A 15,987-nucleotide genomic window follows, 5' to 3' on the forward strand; every position below is an offset into this window, starting at 1 on the left:
ACCACCACCACCACCAATGCCACTGTCATCACCATCCATATCATCCAATCACTATCACCATCACTACCATCCTCATCACCGTCATCATCACCATCACCTGCATGACTCACCATCAATATGACCATCGTCACCATCACCATTGCCTCCGTCAACACCAACACTATCACCATCATCAATCTCACCACTATCACCATCACTCACCATCAACATGACCATCATCACTATCACCATCCACATCACCATCCCCTGCATCATTCACCATCAATCTGACCATCATCACTACCACTATCACCACCGTCCTCACCACCACCACTACCACTATCACCACCATCACCATCCATATCACCACCAGCATAGTCACCACCATCACAATTATCACCACCATCATCACAATCATCACCACCGTCATCACCTGCCATCACTCACCATCAACATGATCACTGTCACTATCATCATCAGCACTGCCATCATCGTTAGTACCGTGACTTAATCTACAAGTAAAAAGAGGGAGGGTGGTGTACAAAAGTAGTCTCATGGCACACTGAGTGACGGACACTCCTGGTATTTAGCACCCAGAAGCTGTGAATCCTAAATACCCAGCCATGCATGACACAGTCCTAGACAACAGAAGACTCCACCCTGACCCCCAGTGTCTGTAGCAGAAAAGCTCAAGGGCTATAAGACTCATCCAAAGAGACTGGAAGAATCTGAAAATCTAGGGAAGACAAATAGAATGCCTTTGTGTGGCAAGTTCCCCAGCTCCACAAGGGAACACCACCACTGCCATCATGACTGTATTTGGTGACCACAGGCCATGTTCAGGGAGAAGACCTGTCAAGCCACAATTAGATGCCATAATGACTTTGGCCATGCTCTGTGAAGGCAGAATGGAAAGAGACCTTAGTGAGCATGGAGTCTGGTATGCTAGTGCTGTCTCACAGTGGAGCCAGCTGCTGCTCTGCAGATTTCTCAGCATCACTGGAATTCTGAGTTATGGGTTGGAAGCCTGGCATCTGTACTATGCACAAGTTCTTGGGGTTATTCCAATATGGAGGTTATAGCTCAGTTACAAACCTCATTTATTCTGCTACATTGCCATCACCATCACCATCATCACTATCAACCGCCACCATCATCACCATCACCATGACCATCACTATCACCATGACCAACCTCACCACCACCATCAGCGCCATCACTATCAACCACCATCATCACCATCACTGTCAACCACCATCATCACCATCACTGTCAGCATGACCATCATCACCATCACCTTGGTTACCATCACCATCACTGTGATTACCATCACCACCACTGCCACCACCATCTTCACCATCACCATCATCACTATCAACCATCATCACCATCACCATGATTACCATCACCACCACCATCACTACCAACCACCACCATCACTATATCAACCACCGCCATTGCCATGACCACCCACACCACCACCATCAGCACCATCACTGTCACTGTGACCACTATCAGCACCGTCACCTTGATTATCATCACCATCACAACCATCAACCACCACCATCAGCACCATCATCACCATCACTGTCACCATGGCCATTATCACCATCGCCTTGATTATCATCATCACTTTCACCATGATTAACATCACCACCACTGCCATCACCATCTTCACCATCACCATCATCATTATCAACCACCACCACCACCACGACCACCCTCACCACCACCATCAGCACCATCACTGTCACCATGACCACCATCAGCACCATCACCTTGATTACCATCACCGCCGCAACCATCAACACAACCATCAGCACCATCACTGTCACCATGACCATCAGCATCATCACCTTGATTACCATCACTACCACCACCAAAACCATCAACCACCACCACCATCACCATCACCACCTTCACCATCGCCACCACCATCACCAGTGCCTTCATCATCAGCACCACCACCACCACTCCTATCAGCACAGCCACTATTTACTGAGCATCCACTATGTTCCACGAATACCATATTAGCATAGATTTGTTTTCTATTTTTAGCCTCTTAGCAATGCTGTGAATTCAGTGTAATCATCCCCACATTACAGATGAGGTAATTCAGGGCCCTAGAGAGACGACAGCCTGTCCAGCACAGCACAGCAAGGCAATGGTCTAGCCGATGGAACCCAGACCTCCAGGCTTCTTTGCACGACTGTGCCACTTCCCCGAGGCTGCCTCCTGACTCCCGTCCTTGAATCCTGTCCTGATTGTCCCACCCCTGGACAGTCTATTGTTCAACACTAACGTACTCCCTGCATGCCCTGTGTGTGTGTGCCCCGTAAGGCACCCTTTCTGCTTATAGTTGCCAGAGTGCTTTCTGCTGCCTCCAGTGCCTGCTGTCATGCAACCACATGCCTCACACATGTGTAGATGACGGGGAGTGAGTATAGCACGGTGTCCAGCTGGTGACACAAGAAGGAGACAAGCTTTGAGTCAAGTACAACACGCACTGGCTGTGGGACAGAGGCGGGACTTCTGCATTCCTCCCAGGCACTTACCGGAGACACAGACACGAAGCTGGGCCTCTCTTGGAATCACACGAGGTACAGTTTGGACCAGCTTCTTTAATGACATTAGTAAGACACTCCAAAGAGTTTGGGAAGGGAACGAGAGAGGAGATTGAAGACATGCTGAACCCCAAGGAGGAGTAAGAGGGATTCACAAAGCTGTATCCTAGACCACTGGCTGACATTCCGACTGTAGCCAGAGGTCAAGGGGCCGACAAGTCCAGAGCCTGTGACCTGCCCACTGGTTCCTGGAGGTCATGCAAGGCCAGGAGTCAAAACCAGGGGGGCCAGCTAAGGTACTTCCACCCAGGCAGGAGAGGGGGCACACACAGGCGGGAGTCGGACAGCTCTCCACACTGCCTCCAGAGGCCCCCTGGCTGTAGGAGAAGCCACCCAGCCCTGAGGAGGAGGATCCATCAATCAGACAGGTGGGGGAGAGGAACAGATGCAGTCTTCTATTCCAAGCCTTAGCAAACAATGGCCTGCAAGCCAAATCGGCCCACTGCCTGTTTTGTAAATAAAGTTTTATTGGAACACAGCTACACTCTGATTTACATACTGTCTATGGCTGCTTTTGCACTACCATGGCTGGCAGTTGAGTTGTTATGACAGGGTCCATGTGACACGCAAAGCCTAAAATATTCACCAACTGGCTCTTGAGAGCAAAAGCAGCTGGCTCCTGTGCTAACCTGAGGCCCAAGGTGGGGAGAGGATATCCCGGAGCCCTAGTCAGCTTGGGACCCTTCTGGAGCCAGCAGCTGAAGTGTAGGACAGACAGGGGCATGTGGACTATGGAGTGATGTTGAGTTGAGCTCAATACAGATCATCACAATGTGTTAGACTTTTCTAATAGGAAAGAAACATCAACACTTTCAAATACCATCTTGCCCACAATTATTTCAAGTGACAAAAAATAGGCTTTTCTTGATTTTTCAAGATAAAATGTGCTTGCAACCTACTGGGGAAAATTAAGGGATGTTTTTCCCATCGAAAGCAGTAATTAGGAAGCAGATGTTGGTGCAGATGTGTTTCCCAGCCACAGCCAAGCCTCATGATGTGTTTTCCTAATGCAGCTGAGAAATGTATCTCCACACTCACGCAGACATTTCAGCATCCACACGCTGTGGCATACCTACGGACACAGGTGCATACAAACCACATCAGTGTGCTTTCCTTGACGGGGAAGCCAGCAGCTCTGCAAAGCACTGCTCACAGCCCAGCTGAAACGCTAACCACCCCCAGCCAGCCTGTTCTCTTGTGCCACGTGTGAAAGATGGCACCTATGCCTCCGATGGCATCCACACGTGCTTCCTCTCGGGTGGACCCGAGGGGAAGGGACTTATCAGCAGAGAAAACAGGGACGGCATAATAACTGCCTGGTCCTGGACATTTCACCCTGGCTATGTCTTGCAACGGGCTGCAGAGCAAAATGTACGACTAACTATGTGAAGGAGGCATTACCAGAAGGCCTGACTGAGGGGCAGGAAGTCTGAACTGGGTGTTGAAGGATGCACAGGAGTTTTCCAGGGCAAAGAGGCAAAGAAGATTTTACAGCTAGAAGCCAAGTGGGACTCCAGCAGAGGGGCTGAAGGCGTGGGCTGGTGAGTAGCCATGGAAGGGCTGGGGAACGGCTTGGGTAAAGGGTGAGGCTTGAGATTTCAGCCCGGAGGCCACAGCGAGTCCACAGGATGGGAACCCTGCTTTGGGTCGGGAAGATAATGCTAACAGCTTGTGGGGGATAGACCCAGGCACAAAGAGCCCTGGACCTCCAGCAGGGCTCCTCCTCCGAGACCTCCCTCTGTTTGTCCAGGAGGAAGAGCCACGCCCTCCCACCCCATGCCGCTCTGTCACTTAGTGAAGCACCCACACCTCGCCACCCTCCTGATCTGAAGTTCCCTGAAATCAGAGAAAGAGTAAAAAGAAGCAAAGGACAGAGGTGTTCTCCAATAGTGATGTCCAGGAGTTACCCTGACTTTGAGCACCCAGAAACAGAGAAACAGCCCCTGTCCTCCTAAAGCAGTGCCCGAATGCTACCTATGCCCCATGAGCTCCGGGCCCCTTCTCACCAGCTCCACTCCACAGGCCGCCCCCACTGCCTAAACCCTCACGACTTCCCCCCTCCCGCGGGACCAGTAGCCCCCTCACCCTGCTTTGCCTCTCGTGAGGCCACGGTACACACACTAGATGGGGGGGTCACTTGGCCTTGTCATTTAGGATTCAGCCTCGCAGAGGGCAGGGCTCACGTCCTACAAGCCTTCAGTGCTTTCCAGACACATTCATTTCCTGTTATTCTTGGCTCTTCCGCTTGGTCTTACACGGAATAGTGTGAAGATTATTATTCGGTTTTTCACATCGAGGTTCCACTTGTGGGTGTTTTTCGCCGAAAGAAATGAAAACAGGGTCTTGAACAAATCTTTGCAAACCTATGTTCACAGCTGCATCATCCACGACACCCAAAAGGTGGAAGCAAGCCGGGGCCCGCTGCCAGGTGCCAATGCATAAGGACCACACAACTGAGTATTATTTAGCTTGAAAATATCATTCAGCTTAAAAAGGAAAGACAAAAAATCCCAACACAGACTACAGCACGGACGAACCTGGAAAACATCGCGCTCAGTAAAATAAGCCAGACACGGAAGGACACACGCTTCATGCTTCTACTCACATTGAGTCCCTGTGACAGGAAGATCTATAGACACAGAAAGCAGAACGGGGGTTGCCAGGGGCTGAGGAGGGGGCAGTTATTGTTTGATGGGGACAGAATTTCAGTTTTGCAAGATTAAGAGAGTTTTGGAGATGAATGGTGGGCGGTTCCACAGCCACGTGAGTGGGCTTAACGCCACGGAACAGCACACTTAAAAGTGGCTAAAATGGTGTACTTTGCCACTTAAAGAAAAAGCACATTGGGGCATTGGGGCATATCTGTCCCGTGCAGTGGTGGAAGGCTTATGTTATTTATGTATGTTTGTTTGTTTGTTTGTTTGTAAGAGTCTAGCTCTGTCTCCCAGGCTGGAGTGCACTGACATGATCTGCAACCCGCACCTCCCAGAGTGCTGGGATTACAGGTGTGGGCCACTGCACCTGGCCAGGCTTGCTTTTGTAAATTACATTTTATTTTTTTGGGACTCTCACTCTGTCGCCCAGGCTGGAGTGCAGTGGCACAATCTCATCTCAACGCAACCTCCGCCTCCCAGGTCCAAGCGATTCTCCTGCCTCAGCCTCCTGAGTAGCTGGGATTACAGGCGCCCACCACGCCCAGCTACTTTTTGTATTTTTAGTACAGACGGGGTTTCACCATGTTGGTCAGGCTGGTCCCGAACTCCTGATCTCATGAGCCGCTGGCCTCGGCCTCCCAAAGTGCTGGGATTACAGGCATGAGCCACCATGCCCAGCCCAGGCTTGCTTTTTTAATTTTTATTTTGGAGACAGGGTTTCGGTCTGTCACCCAGGCTGGAGTGCAGTGGCATGATCTTGGCTTCCTATAGCCTTAAACCCCCAGGCTCAAGTGATCATCCCATCTCAGCCTCCCAAGTAGCTGAGACCACAGGCACATGCCACCATACCAGGCTAATTTTTTAATTTTCTGTAGAGATGAGGTCTCACCATGTTGCCCAGGCTAATCTCAAACTGGATCAAGCGATCCACCCCCCTCGGTCTCCCAAAGCACTGGGATTACAGGAGTAAGCTGATGCACCTGGCTGGAAGGCTTGCTTTTGTCATGTGACAGAGCCACGCATGCCTGGCGGGGGTACCAGAACTATCCTGGGGCTTTGTTCACCATGTCCTTCCCCTTCTCATGACTGATCTGCCCCTCTCCATGTCCCACATAGAGGCCTGCAAACGGGGTAGATAGCCGACCCCAGAACTGAGCAGGATTTGCATCCCAGCTACGGAGGGTGGACAAGAGCACCTGGATCCTCGCACATCTTCTGGGGCATGGGTGACATTGAGGCGCGGCCGTGACCAGACCTGAACCTTGAGCCCAGTTCTGGCACCAGCTGTGTGAGCAGGCAGCTCGCCTCACCTTCCTGGGGTTCTATTTCCTCTCTTCTACAATAGGGTAACCGTTTCCACCAAGGCAGCAGAGGACCTGAGACACCCCCTGCAAGGCCTTCCCGGTGCCCCCAGGCTTAGGGCTGGCTGGGGTGCATGCCGCTGGAGCATGTGAGAAACAAATTTACCCACTTAAACCTAAAGAATTGACTCAGAGACCCGGAAAACAGCGAAAGTGAGGCTCCCCCCCCATTTTTTTTTTTGAGACCTAGTCTCGCTCTGCCCCCCAGGCTGGAGTGCAGTGGCATGATCCTGGCACACTGCAACCTCCCCGCCTCCTGGGTTTAAGCGATTCTCCTGCCTCAGCCTCCCGAGTAGCTGGGACTACAGCCACGCGCCACCACGCCCGGATAATTTTTTGTATTTTTAGTAGAGGCAGGGTTTCACCGTGTTAGCCAGGATGGTCTGGATCTCCTGACCTCGTGATTCACCCGCCTTGGCCTCCCAAAGTGCTGAGATTACAGGCGTGAGCCACCACACCCAGCCCTGAAAATCAGACTCTTAATGACGGTTTTGCAAGATCGGGTGTCTGATGGGCAGGCACACCCAGCACAGTTTCAACAAGGAACTTATTCCCCAGGGCACAGGCCCCTCCCCCGGTTCCTCATAGGCTGAGTACTATGAGGTCACAGTTTTTCCGGATGTTGCCTGTTGGTTGTTGGGTTGGGGCTTCAGGTGGTTTTTAAGGGTTATTTTGCTGCATTTTGCAAATTGCAATTTTAGTTAGCTTTCGCGGCTTTTTAAGTACTTGACTTATGATCCAAGAAGCTGGGCAGGCTGATAAGAACAGACAAATCGAGCAGTTTTGCAGGCTAGTAAACTTTCACCTCAGAGTAAACATTTTTGGTTTGGGTGAGGGCAAGAAAGAGGCAGGGGCAGGCAAGCAGGCGTTTGCTATTTAAGCAAGGGCTTCCTATATTTTCCTTTGTAGTTTGCCGACTTAAGCCGATTTAAGGCACTTTGTTTCGGAAATGGGCCACAGTATACATAAGTTCCTTCAAGCGTGCTCACCACTCACCTGGTTGTAGAGGGCGCAGATGTGCAAGGCCGTGTTCCCGGAGGCGTTCTGGGCACTCATGTCTGCCCCGTAGAACAGCAGGTGCTCCAGGTGCTGCACGTGCCCGTACCTGCAGGCCTGAAACACAGAACTCAGGCTGTGAGTCGGGAACCCTCCACACAACAGCCACAGGCACATGCAAAGTACAGCGGCCACTCGGCTGCTCTACCAGAGCAGGGCAGGACAGGGCCTCTGTGGACCCCAACCACCCACCCACCATCTGGGCAAGGGCTCCAAACACATCGGCCGTCATGCCAGGCCCCTGGCTGTGGACCGGGGAGAAGGACATTCATGGTGGGACTGGGGACTGGTGCTCAGCTGTGAGACAGAGGGTCTGCGAAGGGGCCACAAAGTTCCTTCCAGCCCTATCTGGAGGCCGAGAGCCCAGAGGCACAGGGCGTCTTTCTCCCAAACTCAGCCAGCTCCACAAGATGCAAACCAGAATGCTCAGCACTGGCCTCAGTTACCCGAGATCCCCCTTCCAGGGAGAGATCCCCCCTTCCAGGGAGGTCAGGAGAGGCCCTCGCAGGCTCTTCCCTCTGCCGCATCCACAGGAGTGAGCCCGGTCCTTCTATGTGCTAGGGACGGCCCCACGACTGCTTTAATGGAGTCCAGCTCCGAAGCCGGCCGCAGGCTGCAGGGGTACATCAGCCCCACATACGATCAACTCCTCTCGGAGACCTTCTGTGGGGCAACACGTGTGGTTTGTGAACCATCAGGGCTCAGGGGTCCGACAGACCCAGGCATGAACCATGTATCAGAACTTTTGCCTCGGCACCTATGTGCAGCCTCATCTGTAGGCAGGAACAACCTTCAACCCTCGCAGGGTTCAGATGAGAATCACGTGGGACAAAGAACCCCTCAGGGCCCCACACGAGGCTGGGCGCTGAGTCAGCACTCAGTAAACCAGCATAGCCCCTCCCTGCTGAAGCCTACAGGGGCCAGGGAGGTCCCTGCGCAGGTGGTGAGGGCGTCTCTGTCCAGCCACACACTGCTCCACATTGAAGCCACAACCTTGGACTTGGAGAAATGTCGGTCCTGACCCAACAGGTCTCACCCTCAAGGTCGGGAGGAAAAGAGGTGACCCCTGCCAAGGGCAGGCGGCCGAGGGGTGTTGAGAGCAGTGGGTGCCATGGCAGCCCAGGAAGGGTTTCTCACGAATCCTGCTTTTCTGCTAAATGAGACAGATAGAGGTGAACTTCAGCTTCTCATGGTCCACAAGAAAGAGCCACACTCCAGCGATTAACAGTGAGGAAATATGACAGGGAAGATACTGAAACTATTAATTGGATGAGCTGTTAAAAAAAGAAACCCAAGGAATATCCATTTACCATCGCTGTGCCTTTGACAAATCTCATTAATTTATAAATAGACCCCTGCTGCAGATCTCACTGCTCTCACCTGCCTGGCCCTCATGGCCCCTTCCTCTGAGAACTGCAGCTGTGTCTGCCTTTGGGGTCCACCCCAACTCCACCTTCAGAGGTCCAGGGAAGGCCTCCCCACCCGACTCCTACAGAAGCGCAAGACACAGGCAGGAACAATCAGGTTCATCTCCCAGGCACAGTGAGGGACGCCCGTGGGACCTCAGAGAAGATGCCAAGTTCCAAGCAAGAACATTTGTCAGAACTACTAGGAAAAATTCTTTCTTCCTTCCAGAGTGGAAAGCAGAAAAGTGACAGAGCCCTGGAGCTGCTGGGACCCTCAACACCGAAGGGAAGTGTGGCAGGTGCAGGGAGAAGAAGAAAGGAAAAAGGAGAGAAAGAGAGACAAAGAGAAGAGACAGGAAGAGTCATGCACATAGCTAAGCTGACACTGTATGAGCCCCTCCATGCTACAACTGATGCTGCAACTTCAGGGACATAAAGATTAGGCAGAATTCCCTCCCCTACACCCATTAGTTTGCATTGGGATTTGTGTTCCTTAAACTGAAGGATCCCTGGCTATTTGGAACCCCCTGAAGGACTTCTGGAGGCAACACGTTACAGCTTAATTTAATTGCTCTTTGGTCAATAAAGACAACTAATACTAGCATAAAAACATGGAACAATTAATCCACACTCATTATTCCCCTTTCCCTAGTTAATCTGAATTTATGAGCCTGTAAGTCCCATCAGTCAGATGGAGCCAGCGCAGTCTTTCCTTGCAAGGGCAAAATAGGCTCAACGGGAAGAGAGAAAACGGAGCTGCTGACTCCAGGCTGATATCTCGTAGGAGCATTCCCAAGAGCATTCTTCCATTTTCCGCTTCTCCTGTGTCCATGGCTTTATAACACACAAACCCGGGAAATACAGAGAAGTGTGAACAAAACCCAGAAATCACCCAGAATCCCATAGCCTTACTGCTAGCAGTGATTTTTTTTTTTTCAAGTGTCATTTCAGCTAGCGTCTTCTTTCTGTTCTAACCCCTGGTTGTTGAGGTACAGAGCTCACGCCTGCTGAGGAAGATGCAGTGGCCGTGCAGATGCATAAGGGGCATCCAAGCCAGGAGGCGGGCAGATAGATCCACAGACATGCACGGAGGGCACTGCACACACAAGGACACTTAGGAAGGAGAATGGGAGCCCAGGTCTCACTGTCAATGAAGGAAGTTACGAATACAGTACAGGAGAAAACTGGAACTTGCCTTGTGGCGTTGGCTTGGAATGGGAGTGTCAGGAGAAACTCACAGCTCTTAATATAGAGACACATAAAACTGAAAATGTACATGCCCACATGGCTACCCATCCCTAACTCTGGCTACTGAGAGGATGCAGGACCAGCAACAGCCCAGCAGCCATCAGCACCCCAAGCACCTACACCGTGGCTTCTAAATACCACCCCACACTAAAAAGAACCAGGCTCCTTGGAGAAACGGCTGATTCCTGAGGCAGGAAAAGACCTAAGTGAGCTTGAAATACCTTGTTGTGCCAGAAACAAAGGAAATGGTAAAAAATCATTGGGACTGTGTCCCAAGGACACAGGAGCCATCCTGAAGGGGCACCCACTGGCTAAAACTGGGACAATAATAATAGATTATTACCTCCTGAATAAACAGAGCTCTGCAAGTCTGCCTTGTAAATACAAGAAAAAATAAACAAGAAGAGAAACCTTTTCTTTATAACAGAAACTTGACTAATAAATGTAGAAGCAATGGTAGGATTTAAAAATCTTCATTTTGCAAATGTGATAGCAATCATTCTGGCAAGAAATGCCAACGGATGACAAAACTTGCAGGTGAAAGGGGTATGAGGAAACAGATTTTTGCACAGTCTCAAAGATCACCACAAAAGATCTATGAATTACAAAGGAGCAACGTGAGGCAGGAGGTGGGACGTGACTCTGTGAGCAGGACTCAGACATGAGACCTCAGAACTAGCTAAAACAGGGCGGGGCAGAAGCAGCTTTCCCTCAGCCACACCCACCAGCATGCCACATCAATTTACTGTTGCCATGGCAAGGCCCAGAAGTTACCACCTCTTTCCCCGGCAATGACCTGATGACCCAGAAGTCACCACCCTTTTCCTAGAAATTTCTGCATAACCTGCCCCATAATTTGCATGTAATTAAAAGTGGGTATAAATGTGAGTGAGCAGGGCCTGTGAGCTGCAGTTCTGTGCACACTGCCTACGAGGCAGCCCCACTCTGCAAGAAACAGGACCTCTGCTGCTGCTGTTCGCAACTGCTTCAATAAACGTTGCTATCCAATACCACCAGCCTGCCCTTGAATTCTTTCCTGGGTGAAGCCTAGAACCCTCCCGGGCTAAGCCCCCATCTTGGGGCTTGCCTGCCCTGCATCAAAAGAGAAGAAACTGGCCAGGCACGGTGGCTCACACCTGTAATCCCAATACTTTTGGAGGCCGAGGCAGGCAGATCACAAGGTCGAGAGATCAAGAGCATCCTGGCTAACACGGTGAAACGCCGTCTCTAATAAAAACACAAAAATTAGCCAGGCATGGTGGCGTGGTGGTGTGTGTCTGTAGTCCCAGCTACTCTGGAGGCTGAGGCAGGAGAATTGCTTGAAGCCAGGTGGTGGAAGTTGCAGTGAGCTGAGATCTCACCATTGCACTCCAGCCTGGGTAACAAGAGTGACACTCTTGTCTCCAAAAAAAAAAAAAAAAACAAACAAAAACCAACCAACCAAACACACAAAAAACTAGCCAGGCATGGTGCTGCCCACCTGTAGTCACTGCTACTCAAGAGGCTGNAAAAAAAAAGAGGAGACACCCAGTAGACCCCACCCAACCAGGTGGTCCACATGACCTCCAGGATGAGTACCAGGTAAATGGTCCTCACGTGCCCCCGTGAGGACGTGTGCTGAGAGCACATCCTCGTTCCTTAGACATTCCTGCCAAATGCATATGCTGGATCCTGTCACGAGCAAACACCAAGCAAACCCAGCAAAATGACCACCCCAAAAAGCTTCAAAACGGTCACAGCCATGAGAACCAAGGGAAGCCTGAGGAAGTCTCCCAGATGGAAGGGCTCCATGCAGGGTCCCAGACTGGATCCTTTTCTATCAGGGACATGACTGGGACATGGGCACAACCCAAATGTGCTCTCTGCGTGAAGGGCTTATGGCAGGAGTTCCTTGTCCTATTCTTGCATCTCTTCCACAAGCTGGAAATGGAAACAGTCATTTACGATTTTAAAAGGAAGTAGTGCTCGCTTGACACGAAGATAATGAAAGCTACCGAAGTGTTAAAGGAAGAAACTGATCCTCCCCCACGGGAAGCAGCACTAACCCCTTTCTCTTATTTTGGAAGGGGTGTCTGGTTTCTGGCTGTTGAGAGACAGCAGTGAGGGTAACAGGAGGGTGGAGAGTAACGAGATGGAAGGCAGCACACAGCCCTTGACACCTGCACCCTGTACCCCCTCTCCTGAGGTGCTTTTTGGAAAACGCATGTGTGGGGCACTCCGCCCACGTCTGCTGCCTCTGAATCTTCTGCTGAGGCCTGGAGCACATGGAGATGGCTCCCCTTGAAACTCTGTGTTTGCCCCAGCAATGCCTAGAATCCCACCCACCCTTCAGCAACCACCAGACTTGGTGTGAATTAGGAATAAGGGTGCTCCTTCCTTCAAGCCCTTTACTGCCACCTGCTGGACATTGGTGATACAGCTACAGAGCCTAAAACTTTGGTATGAGGAACAGCGCCCCCTGGGGTTGTGCAATGCTCAGAACAGCAACTGGAGCGCAGCGGGGAGAGGGGGTGTCATTGCACTGCAGGGGAACAGCAGAGATGAACCCCCTACCGCTTCTGCTCAGCTCTGTGCCCCCCCCCCAAAATCATTCCCAACCACACTTAGGCATTTAGCCTAAAGCACATGCCTTGCAACATGAGGTGGAGACACCATAGTTCACACAACAAAGAGTCACGTCATTTCAGCACTTGCTGGGTCAGGAAGTGGGCTGCCCGTCAGTAGAGAAGCAGCGTCTTGTCCAAACACAGGCAAAGCCCCTCACAGGGCCTGAGCCACCAGCTGCTCCGTGGCCCCACATACCACGGTTTTCAAAGGCTGGCTGTGGTCTTCCCGCAGGCCCAGCAGTGAGGGGAGGCCAAACACCCAAATGAACCCAGGCACACAGGCAGCGGAGGGGCTGGGCTGCAAACCACAGAGTGGCCAGCTCGGTTTGGGTTGGTGCTGCAAGCTGAACTGCGGCCCTCCTTACAACATTCAGGTGTTGAAATCCCAACCCCCAGGACCTCAGCATGGGACTTATGTGAAGAGGGTCTTTCCAGATGTAAGTTAAAATGAGGCCACGCCAGACGCGGCGGCTTATGCCTGTAATCACAGCACTTTGGGAGTCCGAGGCAGGTGGACCACGAGGTCAGGAGATCGAGACCATCCAGGCCAACATGATGAAACCCCACCTCTACCAAAACACAAAAACAAAAATTAGCTGGGCGTGGTGGCGTGCATCTGTAATCCCAGCTACTTGGGAGGCTGAGGCAGGAGAATTGCTTGAACCCGGGAGGTGGAGGTTGCAATGAGCTGAGATAGCACCACTGCACTCCAGCCTGGCAACAGAGCAAAACTCCATCTCAAAAAAAAAAAAGAAAAAAAAAAGGCCATTAGGAGGCCCCTAACCCCATCTGACTGGTGTCCTTATATGAGGAGAGCTGAGGACATAGACACGCACAGGGATGAGCCTGTGAGGATGCAGGGAAAAGGCGATCTCGGCGAGCCCAGAGAGGCCTCAGGTGGAACTGGCCATGCGACACCTCCATCTCAGACTCCAGCCTCCAGAACTGTGACGTAATGAGTGTCTACTGTGTGAGGAAATTTGTCACAGCAGCCCTATACAGAGAACACAATCACTCTGGGTCTGCTAAAGTGTGCTGTCCAGCCCGAAACGACCACACACACAGATGCCACGCTACCATTCTGAAAGGGAAGTGGGCCGGCATTCCCACATGTACCTGCATATACCTGCATACACCTGCATGTACCTACATACACCTGCATGTACCTGCATATACCTGCATATAGCTGCATACACCTGCATATACCTGCATACAGCTGCATACACCTGCATACACCTGCATATAGCTGCATACACCTGCATATGCCTGCATACAGCTGCATACACCTGCGTACACCCGCATACACCTGCATACAGCTACGTACACCTGCATACACCTGCATATACCTGCGTACACCTGCATACACCTGCGTACACCTGCATACAGCTGCATATAGCTGCGTACACCTACATACAGCTGCATACAGCTGCATACACCTGCGTACACCTGCGTACACCTGCATACACCTGCGTACAGCTGCGTACACCTGCATACACCTGCGTACACCTGCGTACACCTGCATACAGCTGCGTACACCTGCGTACACCTGCATACAGCTGCGTACACCTGCATACACCTGCATATAGCTGCGTACACCTGCATACGCCTGCATACAGCTGCATACAGCTGCATACACCTGCGTACACCTGCATACACCTGCATACAGCTGCGTACACCTGCATACACCTGCATATACCTGCGTACACCTGCATACACCTGCGTACACCTGCATACAGCTGCATACAGCTGCGTACACCTGCATACAGTTGCATACAGCTGCATACACCTGCGTATACCTGCGTACACCTGTGTACACCTGCGTACAGCTGCATACACCTGCATACACCTGCATACACCTGCATACACCTGCATACAGCTGCATACACCTGCATACACCTGCGTACGCCTGTGGCCCTTGCCCACTTCCCCATGGAGCCCATTGCTCTCATAACATGATTTTTGGAAGATGAAGTTGCCTGTGTTATGAGGGCAGGACAGAGGACCTGCCAAAGTGCAGAGGGTGGGTGGCTGGTGTTGGCATCTTTATCCATGCCCTCTCCTCTGCTCCCTGACTGTCCCTGAGGAGTCAGGGCTGACTGGGAAGGCGGGTACTCAGGGATCCCCATTCCCTCCGGAGGCTCACAGACAGAGGATGCTTCTTTTCCTTCTCCAAACAGAACCTTGCCAGGCGACAGGGGCTCAGAATACAGAGCTGACCTTGCAGGTCAATTCAGAGCAGATCCCCCACAAACCCGGCTCACTGCTGCAGCCGCCCGCGCCACAGGGCAGATGCTAAGCCCTGGGGGGAGCAGAGTGACATGGGGAGGGGCTCCCACACTCCAGTCCTGCCATCTGTTGGGGACCCCAGACTCTCACACCCTGGAAGTGCTCACCTGTAAAGGCGCAGTAACTGCTACCATCCATGTCCCACCATGAGGCTCAGCCACACCTCCAAGGCCGCCAAGCACGTGCCAGCACCGAGGGCTGTCACCTCCAGAACCCCGTTCACAATGCCCCTGGGGCCAGCACATGTCGCCTGCCCACATCTGAGGGTCACCTGCCAGCACCGCGGCCTGGGTCCAGCACTGCCCCCACCTCCCCTGGCCAGAATGAGCCACTCCCAGCTGGCACCACGGCCCTACCTGGCTCTCTATGCGGCCGCTGCTCAGACCGGCCCTGCCTATACCACCTGGCATTGTGCTGTCTGTGACCAAGCCCAGGCTTGGGCACAGTGGTCACTGCGGTGCCTGGACAGTGGTCATCTTGTGGCCTGGACACAGCAATCACCTCAATACCTGGATGAACAGTGGTCACCTCAGCACCTGGACATGGTGGGCACCATGGTGCACTAGAAAAACCTCAAACTGAAGAAGACCACACCCCATGTGGCCCCATCCCACGCTAACTTTCCAGGCAAACGCTGACTGCCATCTCCACCACGGAGCTCACGGCCGGGGTGCCCACAGCCCCATCCAGGGAGGATGGTAACCAGAATGCTTGGACCTGGAACGACTTGACAGGGGGCTCCAGCAGAGAACCTCCCACAGGCAGGG

At 52.1% G+C, this 15,987-nt stretch overlaps 1 protein-coding gene across 9 annotated transcripts in view; it reads right to left on the reverse strand.

Annotated features, from left to right (window-relative positions):
• SHANK2 (SH3 and multiple ankyrin repeat domains 2) overlaps positions 1–15,987 on the reverse strand; it is a 688,443-nt gene that overhangs the window by 502,534 nt on the left and 169,922 nt on the right. For all 9 annotated transcript variants that reach the window (XM_037733995.1, XM_037734000.1, XM_017515880.2 and 6 more), the window contains exon 9: positions 7,615–7,731. In XM_037733995.1, the coding sequence (XP_037589923.1) occupies positions 7,615–7,731 (117 nt within the window). The remainder of the gene's footprint in view (positions 1–7,614; positions 7,732–15,987) is intronic.

The sequence above is a fragment of the Cebus imitator genome, unplaced genomic scaffold (genome assembly GCF_001604975.1).
Source record: "Cebus imitator isolate Cc_AM_T3 unplaced genomic scaffold, Cebus_imitator-1.0 Scaffold563, whole genome shotgun sequence".
NCBI classification, from domain to species: Eukaryota; Metazoa; Chordata; class Mammalia; order Primates; family Cebidae; genus Cebus; species Cebus imitator.